The sequence below is a fragment of the Curcuma longa genome, chromosome 1 (genome assembly GCF_044706935.1).
Source record: "Curcuma longa cultivar G26 ecotype Majalengka, Jawa Barat chromosome 1, ITB_CL_G26_1.1, whole genome shotgun sequence".
Lineage (NCBI taxonomy): Eukaryota > Viridiplantae > Streptophyta > Magnoliopsida > Zingiberales > Zingiberaceae > Curcuma > Curcuma longa.
Window position 1 is genome coordinate 20,736,432 of NC_133861.1, and position 26,932 is coordinate 20,763,363.

General features: G+C 35.8%; 3 protein-coding genes and 1 pseudogene across 4 annotated transcripts; 3 read left to right on the forward strand and 1 right to left on the reverse strand.

Annotated features, from left to right (window-relative positions):
- Nucleotides 1-4,373: 4,373 nt before the first annotated feature.
- Nucleotides 4,374-6,084, forward strand: LOC141825960 (putative mannose-1-phosphate guanylyltransferase 2). The gene is made up of 4 exons (XM_074713227.1): nt 4,374-4,484; nt 4,966-5,028; nt 5,117-5,356; nt 5,422-6,084. The coding sequence occupies exons 1-4, from the start codon at nt 4,374-4,376 to the stop codon at nt 6,082-6,084; spliced, it is 1,077 nt and encodes a 358-aa protein (XP_074569328.1).
- A 6,875-nt stretch (nt 6,085-12,959) lies between these two features.
- Nucleotides 12,960-14,450, forward strand: LOC141825970 (putative mannose-1-phosphate guanylyltransferase 2; annotated as a pseudogene).
- A 915-nt stretch (nt 14,451-15,365) lies between these two features.
- Nucleotides 15,366-20,207, forward strand: LOC141836330 (digalactosyldiacylglycerol synthase 2, chloroplastic-like). Its single transcript, XM_074723800.1, has 5 exons — nt 15,366-15,416; nt 16,703-17,084; nt 17,358-17,624; nt 19,062-19,411; nt 19,515-20,207. The coding sequence occupies exons 2-5, from the start codon at nt 16,803-16,805 to the stop codon at nt 20,023-20,025; spliced, it is 1,410 nt and encodes a 469-aa protein (XP_074579901.1). The 5' UTR covers nt 15,366-15,416; nt 16,703-16,802; the 3' UTR covers nt 20,026-20,207.
- Nucleotides 20,208-24,298: 4,091 nt separating this feature from the next.
- LOC141833131 (transcription factor DIVARICATA-like) lies at nt 24,299-26,507 on the reverse strand. Of its 2 annotated transcripts, XM_074720526.1 has the most exons (3): nt 26,282-26,507; nt 25,664-26,251; nt 24,299-25,110 (listed from the first exon to the last, which is right to left on the reverse strand). In XM_074720526.1, exons 2-3 carry the CDS (start codon nt 26,098-26,100, stop codon nt 24,744-24,746), a joined length of 804 nt encoding a protein of 267 aa, XP_074576627.1. In that variant the 5' UTR covers nt 26,101-26,251; nt 26,282-26,507; the 3' UTR covers nt 24,299-24,743. The 2 variants fall into 2 exon arrangements, with proteins under 2 accessions (XP_074576627.1, XP_074576618.1); XM_074720517.1 differs by having other exon boundaries at nt 25,664-26,507.
- Nucleotides 26,508-26,932: the final 425 nt, after the last annotated feature.

Genomic DNA, 26,932 nt, shown 5'->3' on the forward strand with positions numbered 1-26,932 from the left:
AATTTTAAACATGTAAATAATTGACACGATTAAGTAGGCGGTTACATGAACCTATGTATCGTAATTATAGCTTTCTGTATTGTTCCGGCTCCTTGCCAACGATAGCTCATGCCACCAGACAGTGTAATGCTGCGTCAACCTGCAGTTTCACGTCGACGAGAAGGGTTTGAAGAAACAGACACTGAACGCACGGATTAGCAGGGCGCCGGGGAATCCCCGACATGGCCACTCCGACGCCCAACTGAGGAAGAGAGAAAAATGAAGTAGTATAACGTGTAGAGAAAATTCAAGATGAGTGATTGTCATACCTGCGGGGTTTTATAGAGGTGGTGGGAGCGATATCCTCGGATCTCTTTGTTTGCCATTGGTGGTGGAGGAGAGATCGTCGGATCGATCTTGTGACAGATTTCGCGCATCTGATGGTTTAGCAATGTAGGTTATCTTCTCTAGATGGCTGGAATTAATACGGGACCAAGTAAGAGGACTTGATCTATATCCCAATCCTTGCAGATAGATTGCTGAAACTTGATGAAAAGGTCAGTGTGTTGATCCGTTGATATCTGCTCCGCAACCCGAAATCGAAAATGGGCGATTCGTATGAGTGGTAGGGATGTGCAGGTATGTCGAGAGCTGGGATGGATTGATGAGCTAACTTAGGTATGCCCCGAGCTCTATATGTACGCCATAGATGAAGGAGGTGATGCTGGGACTAGGTCATGAGGTCGGCATACGATGTTTGGGACCAGGTCATGAGGTTGATATGTGATACCAGGATCAAGTTATGAGGTTGATATGTGATATCGGGACCAAGTCATGTGATCGGTATATGATACCGAGACCAAGTCATGAGGTCGATATATGATACCGGGACCAAGTTATGAGGTCGATATGTGATACCAGGACCAAGTCATGAGATCGATATATGATACCGGGACCAAGTCATGAGGTCGGTATATGATACTGGGACCAAGTCATGAGGTCGGTTTATGAAATCAGTTTGGCACTATTATGATCATATGAGGTGGCACTATTATGATCATATGAGGTGGCACTATATAAACACCGAGATTAAGACGAGATCGGTCCATATATTAACTTCGAATCCTATACCAACCTCTAGGTAAGGTTGGTGATGGATTATTATGCAAGACCGAGCTTGGTAGGGGAAGAGGTTGAAGGGATCTGACCTCCTAGTGAGGTCGGCAGTAGATTGAAACTTCAAGGAGGTCCTCTTAAGTGTCAAGGTGTGCGCTGACCTTTTAATGAGGTATGTGGTTCGATGGGTTGATTGTTAGCTTGGGGCACTAATATTGAACCCACGAGGCGGAGAGATCGGGACCTTTTTGGATGAAGGTTGGGAAGACCTTATATCCGGTATTGAGGAATTTGTTGTCCTCTGAGGGAGGCTGGCCCCCTTTGCCTTTCCTATTGTCTCAAGATATCGGGATCTCCTTACGTCATTGTCAAGTACCTTCCACATCACCCTATGTTACTCTCGTCGGATCACGTATTAAATTTAATCTTTTAAAGCGAGCTTAATTATAATTTATATATGCGGATACGAATCGAACTCATTTAAGTAATCTAGCTAAGGTTTATCGAATTTTGAATATTGGATGTAGATTAAATATATAGAACCTATTAATCTGATCCGTTATTATCTAAGATTTCTATATATAGGATTTGATCCTGAGAGTTTAGAACTTTAACTGACATTTTACCTTCATTTTTCATTGACGAAGGTTTTACGATGTCGTCATCCTAATTTCCTTGGAAGATCATTCTCTTACTTTCGTTTCATCTTCCACAAAGATCAAAAAGTTGACTCTATAGGACAAGAATAACCTACAATGACTCTTTAATTAGGATCCTTATTTATATATTGTAATATCTTAAGTTATATTTTGTTAAAATTAGATTCTTGTTTTTTATATTTTTAATTATCTAAATTCTTATTCAATTTATAAAATTTATACTGTTTAGATTTATAAGTTCTTTCAATTAGTGTCAAAGTTTAAGATTCTATTATATCATATTTCATTGTTTACAAAATTAGCAGTCTTAGAAAAAATTTATCTACGATGGCGTGTTCTTGAATCAGGCAGCGGATCGCATGACTGTGTATTTTGTGGTCGCGTCTGATCGAATCGGTAACAATACTTTCCATAAGCTATCATCTTTGCATGAATTCTTGGGCATTCAGGTTCATTATTAAGGATTCTCTTTGCATATATTGCCCTTGCGGAAAGCTCAATTTGTATGATTTTCGATCATGGAAAGGATTATGAGAAGTAAAATAAGCACTATTAATCTAGACTATTAATTTTATAACCAATTTGACGATGCAATACGATCTATACAGTCTACATTGCACTCTAATCGAGTGCAATGTACAGCCTTGTATTAGACATCATAAAAGTGCACGAATCAACAATTGATGAGTTAAATGTTGAATACATAAGGATTTACGATCTATTAATGAGATCGAGTAATTAATTGACAGCCATTATTAATCAATTGATGATCTTGAAATCGCATATAGTAGATTTTCAAATCAATTGAGGTAATCGATTAAGTGATATCAATTGATTATCATATAGTATCAATTGATTGATAAATCTAATGTTTTAAATTATCAAGTGCTTATCTGCTCAGTTAAAATTCCTAAGATTTTATTAGGACTATTTACATACATGTTATTAAATTGAACTATTGTGTCGATCCAAAAAAGATATATTAGATAGGTTTAGTGTATTTTGAATCGGAGAAAACTATTATTGTGCTGTTGATATTTGAAATCCAACTGGAACATCAATTGTGGTGTTAAATTTTGAAATCCAACAGCAGATGTGGTTTTCAAAATTCAACATCATCGATGTTAATATTTGAAAATCGACATCAAAGTAATAATTAATTTAATTGCTCTCAGAATTAATTCTCAATTAAATTTGATCCTTTATTTAGTTTTCATGTAAATTGTAACCTAAAATTTAGCCAAATTGAATTGAAATCCTCTCACTCTAACTCACAATGCCACACACTCAACAAAAACAAAAGAAAAAGAAAAAAAAAGAAGAAGATGTATTTATGACAAAATAAGATGCCTAGTCAGGTAAATTTCATAAAATTCTCTTCTTGGAAGGAAAAAATTAAATGGATTATATAATTTTGATTTAGAAACCTACTCAGGCTAAGCCTTTCCTTAAAATAAATTTACCTTATTTAATAGTAAATAATGCAGTGATGCATTATAATAAATTTATTTGGCTTAAATTTCTAAATACGAACTGTTTTATCTTTCTATTGAAGGTAATTTTCTCTTTATAAACTAACCTATTTTTCTGCACACTATTTGGCAAAATGAATGGATGAATACCATAATTGTTTAAAAAGATTTGGTCAAATATTTACTGATATATATATTTAAAGATCCTTTACTTAAATCTCGACTAATTTTAGAAAGTAAAACAAGTAAAAATAAAATGGTATATACAATCGTTTTTTTTCTTGTACTAGCATAGATATTAGCATGCGACGTCGGATAAAACATTATATATTTTATAATTTTATTTATTTGATTTAATGACGTCATAAGCAGGTTAAATTAAACCGTGCACATATTTCAATCCGCTATGGACTATAAAAGCGCATAGGTGGGCTTCGAAGATCGCCTTGATCTTCCTCTTCTCCTCTTCATCACGGGCAGGATCGGCTCTTTTTGTCTGGGAATCGCGTCGTCCCGCCGGACTCCAGAAATGAAAAATGTCTTCTTTTGGTGAGATCCCGACCTCCTTCTTCTATTGTGTCTTATTTGTTTTTCTCTGTTCTTTTCTCGCTGGCACTTGTTTTGAATTGCGGTGAGTTCCTGATCTTTTCCAACGGAGGGTGCTTTATGGAGTTCCAGAATTGGATTTTAATACTAAATGCATGCTGAAAGTCTTTAGCTTTAGTTTTTTTTTTCTTGTGACAGATCTGGCGAACTTAGTTTTGCAATCTCTGTGATTCGGCGGTGGACGAAGCAAAATTTTTATTTGCATATATTTTAAAAACTTCTCTTTTCAAAGAACTATGACCTATTAATATAGAAATTTATCATATTGTTAGAATTATATGTATCCTTTGCAGTTTGATAAAAGCAAAAAAAGAATGTTAAATTCTTCATTATTCTAAACCAGTTAAATCAGAATAAATTTATCTCATTTTATGATGTTTACCTTTAAAAAGACATCCTATGTTGGTTGTTTGGTCTGCAATTAACATAATATTCATCATATATTTTCTGTTTCTTGTCAAGGCGAGGCTTAATAAATTTGGTTTGTTGTTTGGTTTTCAGATCTTCCACCTGATTTATAGAAGTAAATCAATTATTCACCATGAAAGCACTTATCCTTGTTGGGGGATTTGGCACTCGCCTCCACCCTTTGACACTAAATTTCCCAAAGCCATTGGTTGATTTCGCCAACAAACCAATCGTACTTCATCAGGTATGTGCATTTTGGCCCTATACCATGTTGGCACATACATAAATGTAGATATAAAATATCAAGTTTGGTGATACAAAAGATATGTTTTACATATTGCCCTTGTAAATAGCCATGTACATGAGGATGCCAGGATGAGTTGTGAAAATCTACAACTATTTTACTTCTAGTTGATTTAAGTTTTCCTTTCAATAATTTTGCTGTCATTCATTTGTCAAGATTTGGGTTTCAGTTCTGCTTTTTGGTTAATTTTGTAATTCCATAAGTAACTTTTCATCCTCTTAATTTTCCTCTTACTCCACAAATCTTTCATCATCTAAAGTTTTCTTCCTGAATTGTTTTATTTTGAACAAGAAAGAAATTGGCATAATTGTGACTTGAATCTTGCACGAATAATTTGCTTGGTTTTCTAGTTGGGAACAATTGTGCATGAGGTTTTAGTTGGTCTTATTTCTTCTACTGACATGTCAGATCATTTCTTCAGATTGAAGCTCTTAAGGAAGTTGGAGTTACTGAAGTCATCTTGGCCATCAACTATCAACCAGAGGTATGAGAAATCATTGATATGCCATGAATTTATCTTCATACAGTTGCGTTATACATCAATGGAGAGCTCTCTCTTTGTGATTGTTTAGGTTATGATTAGTTTTCTGAAGGATTTTGAGGATAAACTTGGAATTAAAATCAGATGTTCCCAAGAGACTGAACCACTTGGCACAGCTGGTCCCTTGGCTTTAGCCAGAGACAAGCTAGTTGATGGTTCCGGTGAGCCTTTCTTTGTCCTCAACTGCGATGTCATAAGTGAATATCCATTCGCTGAACTAATTCAGTTCCACAAATCGCATGGCGGGGAGGCAACGATAATGGTGACCAAGGTACATTACCAAGGTACATTGATTCAGTTTATCGTACACCAGTAACATGACCTCTCCTACTCCAGGTTGATGAGCCATCCAAATATGGTGTTGTTGTTATGGATGAAGACAGTGGAAGGAGGGTTGATAGATTCGTGGAGAAGCCAGAAGTTTTCGTAGGAAACAAGATCAATGCAGGGATTTACTTACTGAATCCATCCGTCTTAGATCGTATTGAGCTGAGGCCAACCTCTATGGAAAAGGAAGTTTTTCCAAAAATTGCATCAGATAAACTGCTATATGCCATGGTCTTGCCAGGTTTCTGGATGGACATCGGGCAGCCAGAGGACTACATCACAGGCCAACGTCTCTATCTGGACTCCCTGCGGAAGAAAGCATCAACTAAATTAGCTGCTGGCCCTCATATCGTAGGGAACGTTCTGATCCATGAGAATGCTGTGATCGGAGAAGGATGCATCATTGGACCAGACGTTGTAATTGGTCCAGAATGTGTGATTGAGTCTGGAGTCACGTTGTCAAGATGTACTGTGATGCGAGGGGTTCTCATCAAGGAGCAGGCATGCGTCTCCAGCAGCATTATTGGTTGGCACTCAAGGATAGGGCAGAGGGCGCAAATTGAAAACACGACCATCGGGGAGGGCGCCCATGTTTTCGATAAGGTACACATCAATGGAGGGGTTGTTCTACCACACGAAGAAATCAAATCAAGCATCTTGAGCCCTGGATAGTCGAGTGATGCGAGAAGTGAGACCTGCTTGTTCCTCGAGTTTATTGATTAGTAGTGATTCAATTTCAGTGTTCTGACCGTAGACACCCCTGGATATGGAAGCTCATTAGGTGTGTTTTTCCTGTTTCTCTAGTTCTTCGCCTCTGCACTCAATCAAATAAAGCACTGAAGTATTCTTGTTTGCGTTGGTCGAATTCATTCTTGATTTGTGAAATGATTGCAACTGAATGTTTTGGTTTACTTCCTTGCAGACTTCAAACATCAATGGCAAACCAACAAATCCTACAACTGCTCCTGCATGCTATTGTGTCGTTCAGCTATTAACACGATCTCGAAAGAAAAACTGCCATAGACTGGAAGTTCAAAAGTGAATCCTGTGCTGATAGTTTCAGTTACAATATGATTCAACCATGAAATTCCTAACCAAACCCTGCGAGGAAAGATTGTTACTGAATGATTCATCCCGGAATATTTTAAATGTTTTACATCCATCTAAACAAGAACTTGGCAGTCGAAGTTACAAGAAATGCCCCCAGCAAAGAATATAAGAAACATGGTAAATAATGAAACAAGCTGATGTAGTAGAAAAGCTTAAGAAACATGCCCCAATGGCGAGTGCCCACAGTACGGTTAGAAGGTTGCAGAATGTCAACCACAGGATGCAGCTAGCTGAAATAAGAGGTTGAAGTCATATTAGGAAAGAGATATGTAATCTGGATACTAAAATGATATTCCTGAACTTACTGACTGAAGATATCAAGACAAACACCCAGCGAGGATGATCACATATATGGATTGCTCTTTTCGTTGATGGTCTTCCACGAATTACAGGCCTATAATAAGAATGCCATTATATAATTGACATGAAAGAAAGAGATAATATTAACTAAGTTCTCGAGAATATTAACTACGTTCTTATGCAATAGGCGGTTTCAACTTTGCAGCTAGATGAGGAGAAACCTGTGTGACAGTACTTGTGTTTTTCTCGTTAAAAGAAACTGCAAAGCTGTGAAAATTATCCCATTTAGAGTAAGTAACAGGGCTCAGCTACTAATAGTATACATGAAAAGAAGATGAAGAAGCAGCATCTAGTTTTCAATCATTTTATGCCAGCTTTTGTTTCACAGTACATAATTAAGATACTGTTAGCAGATTCACTACCTTGTTTCTCCTTTGATCTTAGCTTCAAAAGAAATGTAAAAATTTCCTCAGACAAACGATTGAATGACAGTACAAAATCATACTTACAGTTAATATATACTAGCACAAAAACTACTACTACTACACGCCAAAGGGAAAAAAAGAAACAGCAAACTAGAAGTTCTCTCATAAGGATTCGTTCTCTCTAAAGAGAATGGTTGTTTCTATTTGCACATCAAAAATCCTCTCTAAGATGAACTTGTTTGCATAATAACAATTATATATCACAATTAATTTCTTAATGTTAAGTTCACAACCTTGATAATTTATTTAGATCATTATTGCTCCAAACAAATGTAAAACATTATTCAGGATTTCAGACAGATACAATTTCAGCAAAAATCAATGTCATGATCACTGACAAAAATGTCAGATGTCTGAAAGACAATTATTATGTCTGCTAAAGTAGAGGCCAATTCGTCAAATGCTTATGGCAACTTGGATGACCAAGATCAGATTCCCAGTTAAACAAAAACCCCTCTTAACTTCTAGAGCTCTTTGGCAGCAACAGTGTAGCTAGGACATCCTCTCTTTTAAATATTGGTTTGATCAATTCCTAAGCTCATTTCTAATATCAATAAGTGAAAATTCATCATTCTGCATTTTTTTCCCCACATGAAGCCATGTGTAAGATGATATCATGACAAACAGATACACAAACATGTCTTTTTTTCTTTTCATCCTAAAAAACTATCTGAAACATAGCAATTTATCGATAATTCAAGTCCATGAAAGCTCCAATGACAAGTTTGAGCTACAAAAAAATTATTTTGTTGTTCAATGAGAAGAGATTTATGAAAATCCACAAGAAGAACATCTAATCCAGTTCTTTGTGTAGTTGAGTGTCTTTAAGTTACAAGAAAGATGACATATTTTGACATAATTTATAACCTTGCAACGCGAAGGAAAAACAATGCAAAATGTCTGTAATTTAAATTAGTGTAATAATCAACCAGAAATTTTGGTTGATGAAAATTGTGCATCTGCATAAATACTTAATTTGCTTCTACCACCAATGTCAAAATGTCATTCGGAGTAGATATCTAGTTGATACAAACAATGTGTTGATCTCTGATTCCAATTCCCTCCTATAGAAGCAAGTGGTCGAGCCATTAGCCATGTGAAAGGTGTGATATGAAATTGACCTGCATTTCACTAGAGAAAAGAAAATAACAGGGACCTGATCAAGGAGTCAAATGTGCTTCAAGAAAGAAAATTGGAGACTGAATTTCAGTTCCTTAGACGGAAGGAAAAGCATCTGCTGCAAAACCTCTTAGAAAGCTTCAGACACACCACTGACAGAAGTATTGTAAGTAGGAGCCCTTTTACATATTGGCTTATATATTGTTTCAATCAACTTAAATGCTTGGTTTTAATTATCAGGGCACCATTAGCTCTGTTCACATTGATTAATGTTTAGATAAGCATATTACCACAAAAGGCACAAAGGTATTATTAAATTTTGCCTACAATGTAAGCCCATGCGAGCTCCAACAAAAAGCTGAGTTTTAAAATTTTATTTTGATGTTCAATAAGGAAAACTTGGTTCTTGAGGTACCAAAAATTCAATTGTGAAATAGACAAGGAAACTATTATACCTATAGAAACCATCTTTACATCTGCTAAATAGCCATCTACTTGAAACATCCAAAAGACCAATATCTAGTCTAGTTTATTCTTGTGGAAAGGATGTTCAAGTTATAAGAGGAAAGGTTTGTTGACATACTTTATCTAGTAACATAAAAGGATATCAATGCACAACACCAGTATTAAGTAAAATCTACATAACCAAACAGAAAATGTGACCACAAGCATGCAGACTCAAATGTGATTTTAGCACCCGATGTCAAAATATATTAAATGATCAAGGTGACACTTACCACATGATCCCTTCTTCCAATAATCTCTTATTAGACAAGTGGCTAAGAAATTGGCCATCTGTGATATTTCTTGTAGGAAATTGACCAGCATTTCACTACAGAAATGAACAGGAGAAGGTTCTAATGGAATAGCATCATGTGATTAAGTTGAAAGGTGGATACTGAATTTCAGTTCCTTTGGTGGAAGACAAAGCATCTGTGCAAAGCTTCTGACCATAGGAACAGTCAATTGCCTTGTCCATTCTCACAAATTACAACATTATAATAAATAACTGTTGTATAATAAGGAAATTGGAAAGCAACATAGCAAGACCCACCTAAATGAAAAAGGATTTGATGTACCATCAAGGGATGCCAAGGATCGAATGTAGAGAACTAATACAATGCGCTCACTGCTCTCATCTCAGTCATCTGCTATCGACTGACAATTGGATCGATAAACAGCAGATGCCATCATAACTTTCTCTTTTTTTTTATTAATATAACTCTGCTTTAGTGTATAAAAAATTAGTGTCTATCGGTATGATTCTGAAGCAACCTATTTATGGCCAGAACCTTACCTATCATTTAAAAATGCAATGCTTAAACCAGTGCTGATATAATAGTGAGAGGCTTCAAAAGAAATCCCACTTGTTGTAGTAAGGAGTGCAGAAAAAAGAGTATGGGTAAAATAACACAACCTATAACTTACATCAACGAAATTATGCACGGCCTAGCGAATTAATTTTTAAAATAAAAATAATTAATAAATTTTTAAATAAATGAATTTATAAATTTTTAATTTATTAGTAAATCTTTAATACTTAAAAAATTTGATTATTTTTCAATCGAATAATTGATATTTTATTCGGTTCAATTTGTTCGATTTTAATTTAGAATTTTGATTGATTCAGTTAATTCAAAAAAAATAAATTCGATTCGGTTTCAATTAATTCGATTTGATTCAATTCGATTTTAATTGAATATAACTTGTGAAACTATCTACAAGAGGTATGAGAAATCTCCAACAGACTATACAAACTTCTTTGGAAATTAATACCTTCATATCTGAGTTAGTATATATTTATGAATCTATAAATTAATATCCATGAAAAAAAAATCCTAAAATAAAACCTAGTTATCAACCAACTTTTAAGAAACTGGAGTTTAAAGAACCTAAAGGAGCATGCATGAATCATATATTCTGCCGAATCATATATTCTGCCGATCTTGTCAAAGTTTGTATGTCTTTTTTCAATATACTCAATTAAATTGAATAAATTGATCAAATCGATCGAATTTAAAAATATAATTTGATTATTTTAAAATTTTAATTTTTAAAAAAAATTGATTAATGCGATTCGGATTTGATTTTAAAATTTTTTATTCAATTAAATTGAATAAATCGAATTAATTAAAATAAAAAATAATCAATAATTTTTTAAATAAATGAATTTATAAATTCTTAATTAATTAGTAAATCTTCAATAATACTTAAAAATTTTAATTATTTTTCAATTGAATTAATTGATATTTTATCGGTTTAATTTGTTCGATTTTAATTTAAAATTTTGATTGATTCAGTTAATTCAAAAAAATTAAATTCGATTCGGTTTCAATTAACCGATTCGATTGATTCAATTCAATTTTAATCGAATACTCAACTCTACCGACAATGATCTACTAAAGAATCATTGATCTATCCAACAGTACTATACAAACTTCTTTGAAAATTAATAGCTTACATACTTCAATAGAAATATATCACTAAATCTTAAAAAATTAATACCCCATGAAAAAGAAGTATCCTAAAATAAAATAGAAAGTTGTCAACCAACTTTCAGGAGAGACATAATTGACTACTCTCACGGCTTGTTTGGGAGGAGGTGAGGGAAGGGGAAGGAAGGGGAAATAAGGGGAAGGAAATTTATAACCTTGTTTGTAAAGAAGTGAGGGAAGGAGAGAGAAGGGAAAGGAAGGGTAAACTTTCCCCTTGTATGCCCATAAATAGACATAATTCCTTACACTCCGATTTGGGGTGTAAAGAAAGGGAAGGAAATGTTAAAATATATTTATTCCAATTTTACCCTTATATTAAAATATTAATTATTAAAATAACTTATCTATTAGATTTTTGCACCGTTGCTCCTCGTCACATAACGCAGTCGTCACAGGATCTCATCACTCGCACTCCTTCGATGTCGACCTTTGTCACAAATTTTTACATCAGTAAATTTTTATAAAAATATATAAAAATGTTGATTTATCTTTTATCGTACCAAAGTGTACAAATTTTGTATTTCGTATATTTTTTATATATCTACTTATTATTTTTTTAATTTTTTATTTATTTAAATTGTAAATATTAATTTTTGTTAATCTTATGAGCTATATATATTTTTTCATATATAGATTTATTTTAAAAAATAAAGGTATTTTTGTAATTTTATATATTTTGTTTATAATTTCGATTAACGAACTCATTGAACGAATAGTTATAAGGCATTAGATAAAATAAAATATCTAACGAACAATTATTTCTAAATTATTGTAGATCTATTTTAAAAAATAAAGATATTTTTGTAATTTTATATATTTAACCTTCATTTCCTTTCCTTCCTCCCAAACAAGGTAGCACATGTTACGTTAATGAACCTTTCCTTCCTCCCAAACAAGAAAAATATAAATACTTCTCTTCCCCTTCCATTCCCTCTCTTTCCTTTCCTTCCCCTTCCGTTAATGAACCTTTCCTCACCCCATCCAAACAGAGTGTTCAGTCTTCCTAAGTGGCGGTGACGTCCATTCTCCGATCGAGATGATCTGAGCTAAAGTCAGTGTTAATAAGGGTCGGCGTTGTTAGCGTGACTGCTTCGATAGTCAAGTTAACGTTGTGGGCTGAGAAATTAACCTTATACATAGGTGTGATCAAGCGAAAGAGCTTGAAGAAGAGGACGGTTGCGCCAGAGGCAACAATCATTGGTCTGTACTCATAATATTATCGAGTTATTAGCCCATCGTTGCTTTCCCAGTGAGCAGTCTCGTTGGAATTGGTTTAGCGTTAAGAACTATCGTTGGAATTGTTTTTTTCTTTTTACTGCTAAAGATATTAGTATGCCACGTCGGATAAAACGGTATATTTACTTTAATTTTTTTTGTTTATTTTAATGATGTCATAAAAAAGTTAAATTTAATTAAATACTCATTTTAAAATCCGCGCTTATAAAAGAGCAAAGGCGGGATCCGAAGACAGTCGTCTTCCTCTTCTTCTTCTCCTCTTCGTCACAGGCAGCGCAGAGATCGGTTCCCTTTATTCAGATCCGTAGTTCTGGTGAGATCCCGATTTCGTTTTTTTCCCGCTGGTTTATGTTTAGAATCGCTATGAGTTTTTGATCTTTTCTATGGCCTCCGTTTTTAGTTTTGAATCCGCCGTGAGTTCTGGGATTCGTGTCGTCCTTCCGGAATTCCAAAAAGAAACATAACTGATAGTCGTCTTTTTCCTCTTCTTCTCTTCCTCACAGGCAGCGGAGAGATAGGCTCTCTTTCTTCAGATTCGTCGTCCTGGTGAGATCCGACCCTCTCTGTTCTACTACCGCTGGCTTTTTGTCTAGAATCGCTATGAGTTCTTAATATTTTCTATGGTCCTCGTTCTTAACTTTGAATCCACCGTGAGTTCTGGGATAGATTCGTATCGTCCTGCTAGAATTCCGAAAAGTAACATAGCTTCCCTTGGTTTTTGCTTTGAATTGCAGAAGCAAGTTTATCGTTAATAAATTTGACTTGTTTGGTCTTCAGATCTCCCACTTGAAAGTACATCAATATGAAAGCAGTCATCCTTATTGGGGGATTTGCCACCTTCAACCTTTGGCACTTATTTTTTCAACGCCATTAGTTGATTTTGCCAATAAACCAATGATCCTTCATCAGGTACGTGTTTTTTGGCCCTCTTAGTTTTTGATCTTTTATGTTATGAAGTAAATGTTTTATATGTATCATTTCTCTAATAAAAATTTGTAATATTTTATTTAGATTGAAGCACTTAAAAATGTTGGCGTCACTGAAGTGATTTTGCCCGACAGCTATCCACCAGAGGTATGAAAATCATTGATGTGTCTAACTACACTCTGCAAACTTCTTTGGAAATTAATACCTTACATACTTCAATAGAAATATATCTATTCAGCGGTCTCTCTAATCTTCCTCATTGTTTAGGTTATGGTTAATTTTCTAAAGGATTTTGATGATACATTTGGAATTAAAATCACATCTTGCCGAGAGACTGAACCACTTGACACAGCTGGTCCCTTGGCTTTAGCCAAAGACAAGCTAGTAGATGGTTCTGGCGATCCCTTCTTTGTCCTCAACAGCAATGTCATAAGTGAATATCCATTTGCTGAACTAATTCAGTTCCACAAATCGCATGGCGGGGAGGCAACAATAATGGTAACTAAGGTACATGACCGAGGTACATTATTACTCATTTGTGTATAAACCCTGGTAACATGACCTTTCCTACTTAATAGGTTGATAAACCATCCACATATGGCGTTGTTATGGATGAAGACAGTGGGAGGGTTGATAGATGCGTGGAGAAATCAGAAGATTTCGTAGGAAACAAGTTCAACGCAGGGATTTACTTACTGAATCCATCCGTCTTAGATCGTATTGAGCTGAGACCAACCTCTATTGAAAAGGAAGTTTTTCCAAAACTTGCATCAGATAGACTGCTGTATGCAATGGTCTTACCAGGTTTCTGGATGGACATAGGGGAGCCAAAGGACTACCTCACAGGCCAAGGTCTCTATCTGGCCGCTCTGCGGAAGAATGGATCAACTAAATTTGCTGACGGCTATTGTAGGGTAGGGAACGTTCTGATCCATGAGAATGCAGTGATCGGAGAAGAATGCGTCTTTGGGCCAGACGTTGCTATAGGTCCAGGATGTGTGATTGAGCATAAAGTAAAGTTGTCACGGTGTACTGTGATGCAAGGTGCTCACATCAAGAAGAACTCATACATCATCAACAGCATCATCGGTCGGCGCTCAATAATAGGGCAGCGGGCATATATTTGTCACACACCACCACCATCATTGGGGAGGACGTCCATGTTTCCGATGAGGCATGCCTCCGTGGGGGATTTTTTCTCTCATAATAAGAAATTAAATCAAGCATCTTGAAGCCTGAGATAGTCATGTTAGACGAGAAGGGAGACCTGCTTGTTGGTGTTACCTTGCTCATCCTCTACATTGCAATCAGAACAAAGCATCAAACATACAATAAATCACGTTTGCTTTGGTTGATTGGTTTGTGAAATTATTGCAACTGGATGTTTTGGTTTACTTCCTTGCTTCCTTCAAACATCAATGACAAAGCGACAAATTATACAACTGCTCCTTCACGCTATTGTATCGTTCAGGTAACAAAACAATTGATCTCCAAAGGAAAACTGCCATAATCCTGCGTCGATAGTTTCAGACTTTCAGTTATAATATGATTCAGCCCTGAACAGAAAGTTCCAAATTGAAACCTGCCTGGAAAGATTCAGTCACACCGAATGATTATTCGTCCCTGAATATTATAAAAAATTTGCATTCATGAAACATTACATGACGTAGTAGAGAAGCTTAATTAAGAAACCGGTACCAGGCAATCACACCAGCAAATAGGGCATCTGTCAAAGCTTTAAATGATTTTTTTTTTATAAAGTTCCTCCACATCAAAAGTACAAAAATTTATTATTCTCTCCCCAATCAAAAAATCTTCCTATAAATTTGAAACCACATTATTAATTAATTATTGATCCCATTCACCTAATTTTTTTTTTTAAATTTTGAATTTTCAAAACTACTCTTAAACTAAAAATCTTAAACTCCTTACCCACGGTTCGAATTTTTTAATTTGATTTTTTAATTACACAACCGTCGTTAAAAAAATCTTATATTAGAGATGCCCTTGACATCAAATAAGATTACAATATGCAATCATTGCAAAGCCCACGTGCTGTCACCTAAATCTCCATCACCTTCCAGTCCCGAACAACCCGATTGACTGATGATGTCGGACCCTTCGTCGTTGTCACCGTAACGTTACAACCCCGACTGCAACCATTCTTCTTACCCAAAAGTTTACCTTATTCTTAATTGGGTTATAGTGGACCCCAACTGCTTAATCAAATGAAGAGCACCTATAAATGAATTGCTTCTTGCGGGGTTTTTTCCTTTCGCTCTTCCACTTCCTCTTCCTGTAACATCACATCTTTTGCCTCTATTCGCGAGAGGTAATGTGTTCTGGGTCAATCCGCCTTCTCCCCTCCTCTTTTCCCCATTTCTTATGTTTTGTTAGGTCTAATTTGAATCGCAAATATGTTGTTTTTTGGGATCCCTAATTCGTTCAATAGCCTATAAGATCTGAATATTTTAGCAGTTTGACGTTCTTAACATGCAATAAGGTAAACAAAATTGTTATCTTTTCTTCATTGATGCCGTTTGGTGTGGGAATGTATTGGTTGTTTATTCGTTTATCAATCTAGAATCAGGCAATATAAGAATTGGGAGCGTTTGCTGGTACTTGGAATAAAAATTCATGAGCATGCTTATTGATAGATGTGGACGACATGTTTTTTGAGAGAACTCCCGATATAGTCAGAGATGGAAAGAACGTAGAGAGAATAAAATCAGGAAACAAGCATGAATTTTAGTAGAAGATAGACAACACAAAATTCGTTTTGGAGGGTTAACATAGGCAGGATTGAAAGATACAGAAAATAAGGTCAAGCAAAGTTAGGATAGAAAGATGCAAGAAACAAGGCCATATGAGTTCATATGCACTTCAGGTGAGTCATTGCTTGGTATACGTATTGTTCTTTTAATTGGAGATTTAAGTGCACTAAATCTTTAACCATGGTTGAGATTTAAGTCAATCTTTAACCATGGTTGAATTCAATTTGCACTTCAGGTCATTTGTTTGCATCATCTGATTAGTTTGACTTTGACTGTAGTTGATAATTTCTTCACAGGAACAACCAATAGAAAAGTTTTGACCTCAAGGTATATGTTTTAGAATTTCGTTAACAAAGTTGTTGTTGACACATGATCTTTTTTGTATCCTCAAAAGGTTCTCATTTGATTGTTGTGCTTTATGGTATGATATATGAGCTATCTTCTTTCTTGGATTTTGACAGAGCTTCTCATAGAAGATAAAATTTCTAGTTTACCATAATGTGTTAGCGCATAATTGTTTCACCTTAAGGAGTGTTTCATAGCCAAGGTTGGACATACTGATCTTTGGTTTTTCCACCATTTGAAACTTGTTTGTGTTGCAGTTATGGATTAAAACCTCCAAAATAAGCTTAAGTAGTGAGGTGGTGCCACGCCTTGGACTCTGGTCATTACTGTAATTCAAGGACTGTTGTCAATCACAAATAGATTTTTTTTTCTTTTAGAAGTAGCTTATAAAATTGCCACTAACATGTTCCTTTTTCCTCAATAAACTTTCTCTAGACATCTTATTATTTTGCAAAATTTTACTTCTGTAGAATTGTTCATTTCTCTTGTCTGAATGCAGCTGGCATTGGGCTTTTACTTGATGTGCTGTTTCTGTTTGCCTATTTGGCACAAGTGAAAAATCACTCACATGGCAACCACCGGTAGTATCTAGTGCTTTGATGGCTCCGAAGCAGCATATAGCAATTTTCACAACAGCAAGTCTACCATGGATGACTGGAACTGCTATCAACCCTTTGTTTCGCGCTGCTTACCTGGCCAAGGATTATGAATGGGAGGTCACTCTTGTAATTCCTTGGCTTCCTTTGAAGGATCAAGTTTTAGTGTATCCAAATAAAATTAGGTTCAATTCACCAAGGGAGCATGAAGCCTATGTTCGTTTGTGGCTCAAAGAGAAGGCTGAAGTTGCCTCAGAATTTAATATTGCTTTCTATCCGGGCAAAGTAAGATACTATGGGTCAATCATGCTGTTACATGCTAAGTATATTTTAATATAGTTTCCTGAGCTCTTTGCCATCAGATACAACTAGAGTAAGGGCTTTCATTAACAAAATATGTTTGTTGCAGCCGTTTTGTTCTGGTTACTCCTGCTTTCTGATCTAATTTGTTAAATGCTATTAAGAATGACTTGAACTAAGTTTCTGACCTCACATGCATACATGACTTCTCTTTAGATTATCTGAAGAACTGATTTTGTTACTTCTGAAAAATTGCAGTTCTCCAGAGAGAAAAGAAGCATTCTTCCTGTTGGGGACATCACTGAGACCATTCCTGATGAAGTGGCTGAGATTGCTGTCCTTGAGGAACCAGAGCATCTTACATGGTACCATCATGGCCGGCAATGGAAAACCAAGTTCCGGAGTGTGATAGGTGTTGTTCATACTAATTATTTGGAATATGTTAAGAGAGAGAAGAATGGACAGATACAAGCCTTTCTGTTGAAATATGCCAATAGTTGGGTTATTCAGATCTACTGCCACAAGGTTAGTGTGCTGAAGCATGTATCAATTGAATTTTCTATTCTTTTTTTTCACACACCTTCAGGGTTTTGCAAGGAGAAATAATTTCTGCCTAATTATGTTGTGGATTTTATTTTATTCTTTCGTTGGCTGAAAGAAACAATCCCATGCTGACAGTATGGAGTAAGCTATTGGAAATAACATTATGCTTGGATGAACTTTATATTTAAAATTCATCACTTTCTACCCTAACTTTACTTATTTGTGATTATAGGCACTAAATGGCTGAGATGTGGATTATCTACAGGAGCGGGCATTATTAGTTTGGTGAGGAAAATCAAAATCAAATCAAAGTATTTTGGTTTCAAAAATCCAAACCAAAATTGAACTGAAACATCTCGGTTCAGTTTAAAATCAAATCAAAAAATTTTGTTGGGTTTCGGTTTGGTTTAGTTTGAAAACGTTAATTAAAAAATAAATATAAATTAATTTAAAAATTAAACAAAAATTCATTAGGATTAATAATAAAAATTATTATAATTTAATGTCTATGTTGATTACAAAATATAAATAGTAAATAACAATAAGAAATCATGATAATCAGCATACTATTTATCTATGTATCTATCTACATAATATGTGCATATTAAAAGAAACTTTAATAATTCAGTTTGGTTTTAATGTTTTGTACAAGTTGAATCTGAAACCAAATGTAAACTCTTATTTTTACCTAGTATGTAAACTGAAACTAAGCCGATAAACTGAAGTTTTCAGGTTGGTTCAATTTGGTTTTGGGTTATATTCAGGTCCACCCCCAATTAATAACGAGTATAGTTAAGCCTCAGTCATTTGCCTGTCTTTGATGCTTTGTGGCAATTCACTAAATTTGATGTCAAAACCTTCAGAATATGCTCTTGATTACAAAGGATCATCACTTTGAAATAGTGAGGAAAAATGCTATTTCTACTTGAAATAGGCTTGCTGAACTTGTACACTAAAAAAATTTATTGTCATTTAGAACAAGTTTTGCTAACCATTTATTCTAAAAGCTGAATTGGTCTATATGATCAAGAGCAGGCAAATAATTATTGTTACTCTGTTCATGAAAGACTTGCAGTTAACTTTGTCGAGGCAGGTTGCAAGAAAGTATATATTTGGTGTTAGGAAAATAAACTGAGATAATGGAGCTCCGGTTGATTGGCCCTTCCTGTCGGCAAGTTGTATATGATGATTAGATCTGTGTCTTATAAATGGGAGACAAACTGTTGGTTGTTGTCAGATAAGATTTGGCAAATGTTTCTAATAAGTTGTTATTCTGGTGACTAAGATAAGGATTTCCCTCTAATGTTATTATAAAATAAGATAAATGGAATACAATAGCAAATTGGTGTGTTTAACACAAATCAGCCTTTCAATTTCAGGATAGCATTATCTGTAATCATCCACTGGATTTTCTTCTAGGTTGTGAGATTATCAGGTGCCACCCAAGATCTCCCAAGGTCCATCATCTGTAATGTTCATGGTGTAAACCCGAAATTCCTTGAGGTTGGGAAAATGAAGCATGAGCTAAAACAGAGAGGTCATATTGCCTTCTCTAAAGGTGCATACTTCATTGGGAAGATGATTTGGAGTAAAGGCTACAGAGAACTTCTCCAGCTACTCTCGGACCACCAAGATGAACTTTCTGAATTACAAATTGACTTGTATGGTAATGGTGAAGACTACGACGAAATTCAAGACTACTTCAATAGATTGACCCTGGGTACAAGAATTTATCCAGGTCGTGATCATGTAGATTCTTTATTTCATGAGTAAGTTGGTAAATGATTCATATTTGCATCACAAGTCACTTCTCTTATTTGTATTTTTCTCTGGGAGTAATTCTATTTCGCTAAATCTGTCTTCTTGTTCCAGCTACAAGGTTTTCATTAACCCAAGCACTACAGATGTGGTTTGCACAACGACAGCAGAGGCTCTAGCAATGGGAAAGACTGTAATTTGCGCCAACCACCCTTCAAATGAATTCTTTAAGCAGTTTCCGAATTGTCACACATACAACAGCAGCAAAGAGTTTGTGAGATTAACTCTTAGAGCTCTCAATGAAGAACCTACGCCTGTCACGGATGATCATACATATGCTCTATCTTGGGAAGCAGCCACAGAGAGATTTATCGAGGCTGCAGAGCTAAATGAGGTCATACATGAGAAAACACTTTCCCCGTCCAAGCCTTTCATGTCGATGTTCCCTGATGACTGGAAGAAGAGTGCAGAGGAAGCAGCTGCTTATTTGCATAATATAATTTCTGGAATTGAGGCTGCTCGGCGAGCCTTTGGTGCAATTCCGAATACTCTACAACCTGATGAACAACTGTGTAAGGAGCTTGGTTTGTCTTTCCCTCGGCCTAAACTGTTCGTCGGACATTAATTCTGTTGCTCCTCGTTCAAGCCTGTCAAAATGGCTTTAGTCTAATACCAATGTGGTTGAGTTCTCGTGTGTGGTTAATTGACTTCCTTGGCAGATTATGCACTGTATTAAGAACGAAACATTGTACAATGCAACGAGTAAAACTAAATATTTGAAGTATAAACATTGTAACATTGGATCTACCTTTCTAACATTTACCAGATATTTGCAATATGCCCAGAAAACCAAGATATGGTTAACGCATAGAATTGCAAAGGCATTAAGGCAGTAGTTCAACATTGCAAAAATACAGTATCATCATTTGGTTTGTTGATATTAACAACATTTCTGTGTTTCTTGTAAGAGTTTATAAGGCTTAGTTGTGATCTAGAAGCATTTCATCTTCAAATAGTGATAGCAAATATGATAGGAGAGAGTGGAGAAGTAATGTGAATGATTTGGATGAGTTAAGTGATTTGAATTGAATCACTAGATCAAACAATTAGCTTAGATCAACTACACACACATTAAGTTCGATAGTTAACTGACAAATTATACAACTAAAACATATGATATATGCCACATATTGATCAGATCGTGTAGGATGAATCGATCAAGAACATGCACCTTGAATTATTATTCAGTGGACTGTACCTCTTAAAGCACTTTGTTAAATTGCTCCATGAAGCAAGACAAGCCTAAAGCAAAGCTATTTCACTACTTTTTTGACCAAATCATCTCCAAAGTCTCAAGAAGCCACGCACCATGAATGTCCACCACGACCAACGTGCTCTCAGTGCTCCTTTGCATCAACACAAAGAAACATGCTCAGCAGAAGAGCAGCAAGGCGCACTCTTTGCGGAATCTCTGACTCTTAATTTGATGGTGCCAATAATTTAGTTCGAAAAGCCACCTCTGCGAGGACTTCGACACATCAGTATTCAGCAATTTGGAGCAGCAGATGAGGGACCCTTTTGCTCAATTCCTGGCATTCCCTTCACCCACGAAATCTTATTGGATCTGGTTTGCAGGAATTCTGGAATCATGTAGATTTCAGAAACTGATACTGGAACTGTACATGCCTTACTTGGCCTCGATTGAGCTTGACTTGCACTCATCCTATTGTTGGAATTTTGATGGATCTAGGATGAGAAAGCAAGAATGTAAGAGAACCTTTTGTGAGAGAGTATGAAGAGAGAATTAAAGAGAGACTTTCTTATTCTTATTGTACTTGTTGATTATCATACAAAGTCTCTATTTATACACTTAGACTCATCCTTCTACAATTAATATATCACATCATTAAATACAAGACAATTGAATTTTGTTCTTTTATATACTAGTGACTCTTGTCATAAAGAGTTTCATTGAACTTAATAAGATAATTGAACTTTGTCTAGTTGATGAAGAGTCACATGAAATCAAATTGATTTTGACTACTTCCTTGCATGGTGGAAGAAGTCAATTTGTCTTTAGCTTTAGAATAAATTTACATGCCAACACCTATGTCCTCATCCATAAATGAATCAAGAAATAGACTGCATCATCTTTTGTCATCCCAACAATGAATAGGGCTGGAAATTCTAAGCAATGATATATGGGAATGAGTGCCACATTATTGACTTATTGATCTACACCCAAAGGTAGCACTGGAGTTGGTGCCCCACAATGAGAACCTTCTCCATTTTCAGAATAAATGGAAATTGAAGCTTCCTCATGGGTTCTGCCTCTGCTTGTTAGATCACACAAAGAAGGAAGATTTCAATGAAGGAATCATAGTCCATGAGCTTTGTGGTTTAACTTGTATCTGGTGATTTTTCTGATTCCATCATAATCAGGGGACAGAAGAGTGCTGGAAGCAACCATTTTGTCCAATAACCAGGGCACCATCTCCACTATGATGTGTCCTCTTCAAGTGTACCATGAATCAGCCATTTCAAATCCAATGAGCTAATCTTTTCTAGCCAATTCACTTTAACATTGAGTTTGAGTTTATCGCGAAAGATGTTTGTTAAAAAGGGACCGTCACCCGGTTCACAATCTATTTCAAAATGATTAGTCACTCGCGAAGAGGGCACGGGTTGCCCAAGAGTCTTTAAAAGGCCATGTAGGTGTTCAAGGAAGACATCTTCTCTTTACTGTTGCATTGTTGCTGATGTGGCCACGAGAGAGAAGAGAAGAAAAGAGAAGAGAAGAATGCAACAACACCTACGGCTCAAGGAAGCATCCAAAGGGATCGCATTGATCTAGTTTTTCCTTTCAGAAGCTATGGCAATAGAGATCAAGATTGGATCATGCGATCCATTTGGATCCCTCCTCCAGCCATAACTCATGCTTACCTTCTTCTTCTTCTTCCTCCTGCCATCATGATTTCTTCTTGGATTCTTTGCCTTTGCATGATCTCTTGTGAAATTTTGTAGTCATTTAGCGTCATATTCAATGGATCCATGATTCAGGGGCTGTCTACAGACTACAGAAGGCCAAAAATTTTGTTGAATTCTACAGGTAAACTTCCTCAAAGATTATATTTCTTTTGATTTTTTTTCTTTCAAAAATTGAATCTTTTTTTTATTATTCCTGAAAAGAGCAGATTGAGAGAATTGGGGTTTGAATGACGAGCATGTAATTGCTTCAAAGATTCCTCACAATGCTAAATAAGTTGATTAATTATATATGCTTGTCAGATGTTGCCGTCCAATGAATGGCAATTTTGGTGGCTAACAGTGAGCACTGTTTACAGCGTGAAATCCGCCACCTAACAATCCCACACAATTAGTCCCACGATCATTATGTACGGCACAAACCTAAGCAATGTAAATGCTAAGGTCTACTTGATTCCTGTAAGTATAGGCAAATGTGGTATGTCTATTGTCAATGGGCTTGATCTATTGTCGATGGCTTCAAACCCGGACCAGAGGTTCAGTTCTTAACACGATTTTTCTCGTTAAATAGGTCAAAAATCAAGTTCAATCATAATATTAGATTCAATGTCATCACCTCAAGTGGGAAGTGAACTTCATTCATTATTTGTGATATTGAGAGGAATGAGTTTGGCGAATTCTGTTTGATTCAAATCTAAGCTATTTTATAAAACAAAATTATGCATATTTTTATGAATGTTGATCAGTTATTCTATAGCTATCTTAATTTAAAATGAAAATTTATTTAATTTTTTTGGAATGATATTTTGATAGAAATACTAAGTACAAGGAAATACATTACAAAACGAATAGAAGTAGAAAAAAAGGATAAAATTTTAAATAATTATTAAACTTGTGAAAGAATATATATGAAGTAATTAATTTATGTAATGATAAATTATCCGGATACATATGTGTTTGCCCTTTTAATTTTTAAATAATTAGATTTTTCCCTTGACTATTATATCATTAAACAGGAAAAACAAAATTAAGCCCTTTAGTTGTTCATTATTTGCAATATTTCAGGGTCCACCTACTTTCAACAATAACTAAGATATAGAAAAATGATATCTAACAACACTAAGATATGAATAAGTTAACAACACTAAGATAGGAACAACAAAATTAAACCCTTTAGTTTTTTTTCTCTACCATTAATGATAAGGAACTCTTCCGTTATAATATATTCCTTCAGCTAAACAACTAACAAACATCTTCGACAAATCTTAAGAAATGCAATATAAAGTCAAGCTCACTTGTACCAAGCTACTTGAGTTTATGGGATTATTTTTAAGAAATGTTATCAATAAAATTATTCCACATTTAGGATTATATTTTTAATTATCAATAAAGTTTAGTAGAATTATTTTTAAGAAATTATATCAATCATGATTTTGTTTAATACAAGGATGCATTATAAATACACTACAAAAGAAGAAGAGATGAACGAGATGCCAAGCTAGTGTAATGGGGACTCAGATCCAACTCTAGTTAAAGTAGCCAGACCGGCAATGGAACACTGATAAGATAAATGGAATGACTACAGATGACAGAATCAGTATGGCAAAAATCAATACAGTTAAAGTGGCCGAACTGGCCCATAAGCAAAGTTGCCTTGTAAGAAATGCCCAGTGACTCATCTCCATAACCCTTTTTGTTGCCTGCAAGAACAAATAAGCAGCAATATAAGTGAACTTAACTTTCACATTGTCGATCTCTCTCACTTTCATCCTCTAATTGTAGATTTTTCCTACCTGAAGCCCTGCAGTTACTACAAGCAACAGAATCGTGATAATCTCAGACGAGGAACAAGAGTAAACCAAAAAAAAAAAAGGGGGCCTAAAACTGAGGACAAATCTCATACAAGCTCATGCTTAGAAAACAAGTAATTTGTCCTCCCATTGATACATCCAGTGTAAAGCCAATTTATCTGATGGCCAATAAACTAGAAGTCATTTTTAGTGCATCAAAACATATGGGCTTTTGGCCTTCACAAACTGTTACGGTATATGGATGTCAAATTAGAAAGAGGTGTAATTCTTGCACGCGTATCATATAGTATTGGAGTGCATAACAGAAAGCACACAGCTAGTGCCTTGCTGCAGATGCAACTTTATTTCTATACTGTATAGTGGCATCTTATAAGTAGTGAGGAAGGAGAAGAATAACCACAAAATCTCCACAGTCTGTGGGCATTCGCTTGCTGCTGTATTTATCATCTCAGCCATGAAGTTGATGATGGCATTTGGAAAAACAGATTGATGCTTTGAAACACAGGGCCATGAAGAATCACTCCTAGATGAATGAGCTTCTGACTTCTCATAAGGTTGCTGATCCACGATGTGTTTGCACGAACTGTCTCCCTTTCATTAACGAACTTAGAATACCAATTGCTTCATCAGGCTGATTCAAATCTTGGATAGATGAGGAGGAGCTCGACGCTGAGATTAACTGAGTGCTGAGAAAAGGTAGTTGAGATGGAGAAGAAGGCCTGTTATCTGGCAAATTGGCAGTAGTGATGTCATGTATGCTGGATCTTCTCTTATCTTTGCCACCTGAATTTAGTCTGATGAAGTATTTCTGGGCATGACTAGCAACTTGAGTAGGGTTCCTAGTAATCACAAAGTTCCTAGAGATATTTCTCCAGTCCCCTTTACCGTGCTTTCTAAGTCCAAGTAGGAATCGCCTGCAAAAAGAACCAATTGAGCACTTAGTTAACATGTTGAATATTGATTATCCAGTAATCGATCCTCAATGATAAGTTTTACTAGGAAGAACCCAATTAGAGATTTATGGTTTAGCATCCTCATCCCATATCAAAATCAAGGTGGATTAAACTTGAGCCATGGGCAGTATGCAATGGTTTGAACAAAAAAAAAAAAAAAAAAGAGGCTGCACTAAGGGTGAACAACAGAAGAATAACAGTAGAGCATGACTCAAAAGTCATTCTCCGATATCATGGTAAAGATTCGATTGAAAAAAAAAACTACCACTACTAAAAGTTTAAGCAGACCCATTTAGATTTATCATTTAAAATACCAAAAAGGAAGGAAATTGTAAGATTCCAGAACCAAACCAACTCAGTTCAAGCACCAGCAATCCTAAACTACATCAGTTAGAAAGTAGAATTAGATGGAAGCCAAACAAGTACATAAATCATGCACCAACTCCATAGACAACAATATTATATTGAATCAAAGCTTGCGAAACTAAATGAACATAGTATCTAAGTGACTTACTTGTGCTCTTCCTCAGTCCAGGGGATTCCTTTTTTTCTTTCTTGATCTGATGCACACACCCCTGACCTCTTCCTACCGATGCAATAAGGTTGCTTCATAGCTTCAAATCCGTAATTGCCGTCCCATTCCCGAGAAAATGAAGAAGAGCCATATCCAGGGCACGGAAACCGTCCAGCTTCAATCTTGCTCACATCCTCCACCAAATTACGGTAATGGCTTTCCACGTCCTTGGCGGTCTTGCCCGGGATATACGCCGCGACCTTCTCCCAGCGGTCAGGGGTGTCTCTGTCGAACTCGGCCAGAGCATTCTCAAAGAGCTTATTCTCCTCCCGGGTCCAGTTTCCAGTCAGGAACCCGCCCCAGTTCCTTTTCTCTCCAAGGAACCAACTTGATCTGGGGAACCACTGTATCGAAGGAGGAAGAAATCTCGCCATCATCTCCCAGATTCGCCGCTCGAACTAATAAACGGGAGAAGAAAAAAAATCTAACGGGATATATTCCCCCGATCGAGATGTGCACTCACTGAGCGGCCAACGCATCAATTTTTGTGGTTCCAAATTAAGATCTGCCAACTCGAAGAAATCAGACCTGGAGATTAGGTTTTTCGAGAAACCAGACCTGGAGATTAGGTTACGGAGCCGCCCACTAGAAGTCGCACGAAGCCAGCGTCGTCTTCTTCACTGACCTTGGTTGGAGGAATTGAGGAGAGAGCGAGAGAGAGAGAGAGAGAGAGAGAGAGAAGAGAGAGAGTGACGAAGGAGAGGATCTACATGGCCATGGATGGATGAAGCATAGCTTCCGCTTGTTAAACCGATGATTGCCTTTTCCAGTGCTCCCTCTGAGATATGAAACTGAAGGCCACGAGACGGAAAGGGCAAAGGTGTGCTGTGATTGGTTCATGGTGGAGATTGGGGCCCACACAAACCATTTCAACAAGGATTTGTCCAAGCGTGATTAATTACGAAAATAAGGGATAACTTTCTTAAAATGATTCCAAAACTTTATTAATATTAAAATATTTTCTTCCTCTAAAATTGTCATTTTATTATATATTCGAACTCAGAGATACCTAAAAAGAAAAAATAAAAAAAATCCAACAATAAAATCGAATTAATGTTGTCCAATCCCTGCCGCAGCTTGAGATCAACTTTCTCTTCTTTATTTATTCATCATAAAATATATAATTCGTTAATAGTTTATTAATATTAACGAACATGATTATTAGATCTACATGTGAAATTCACATTCGAAATTTAAAGTCACTCCATA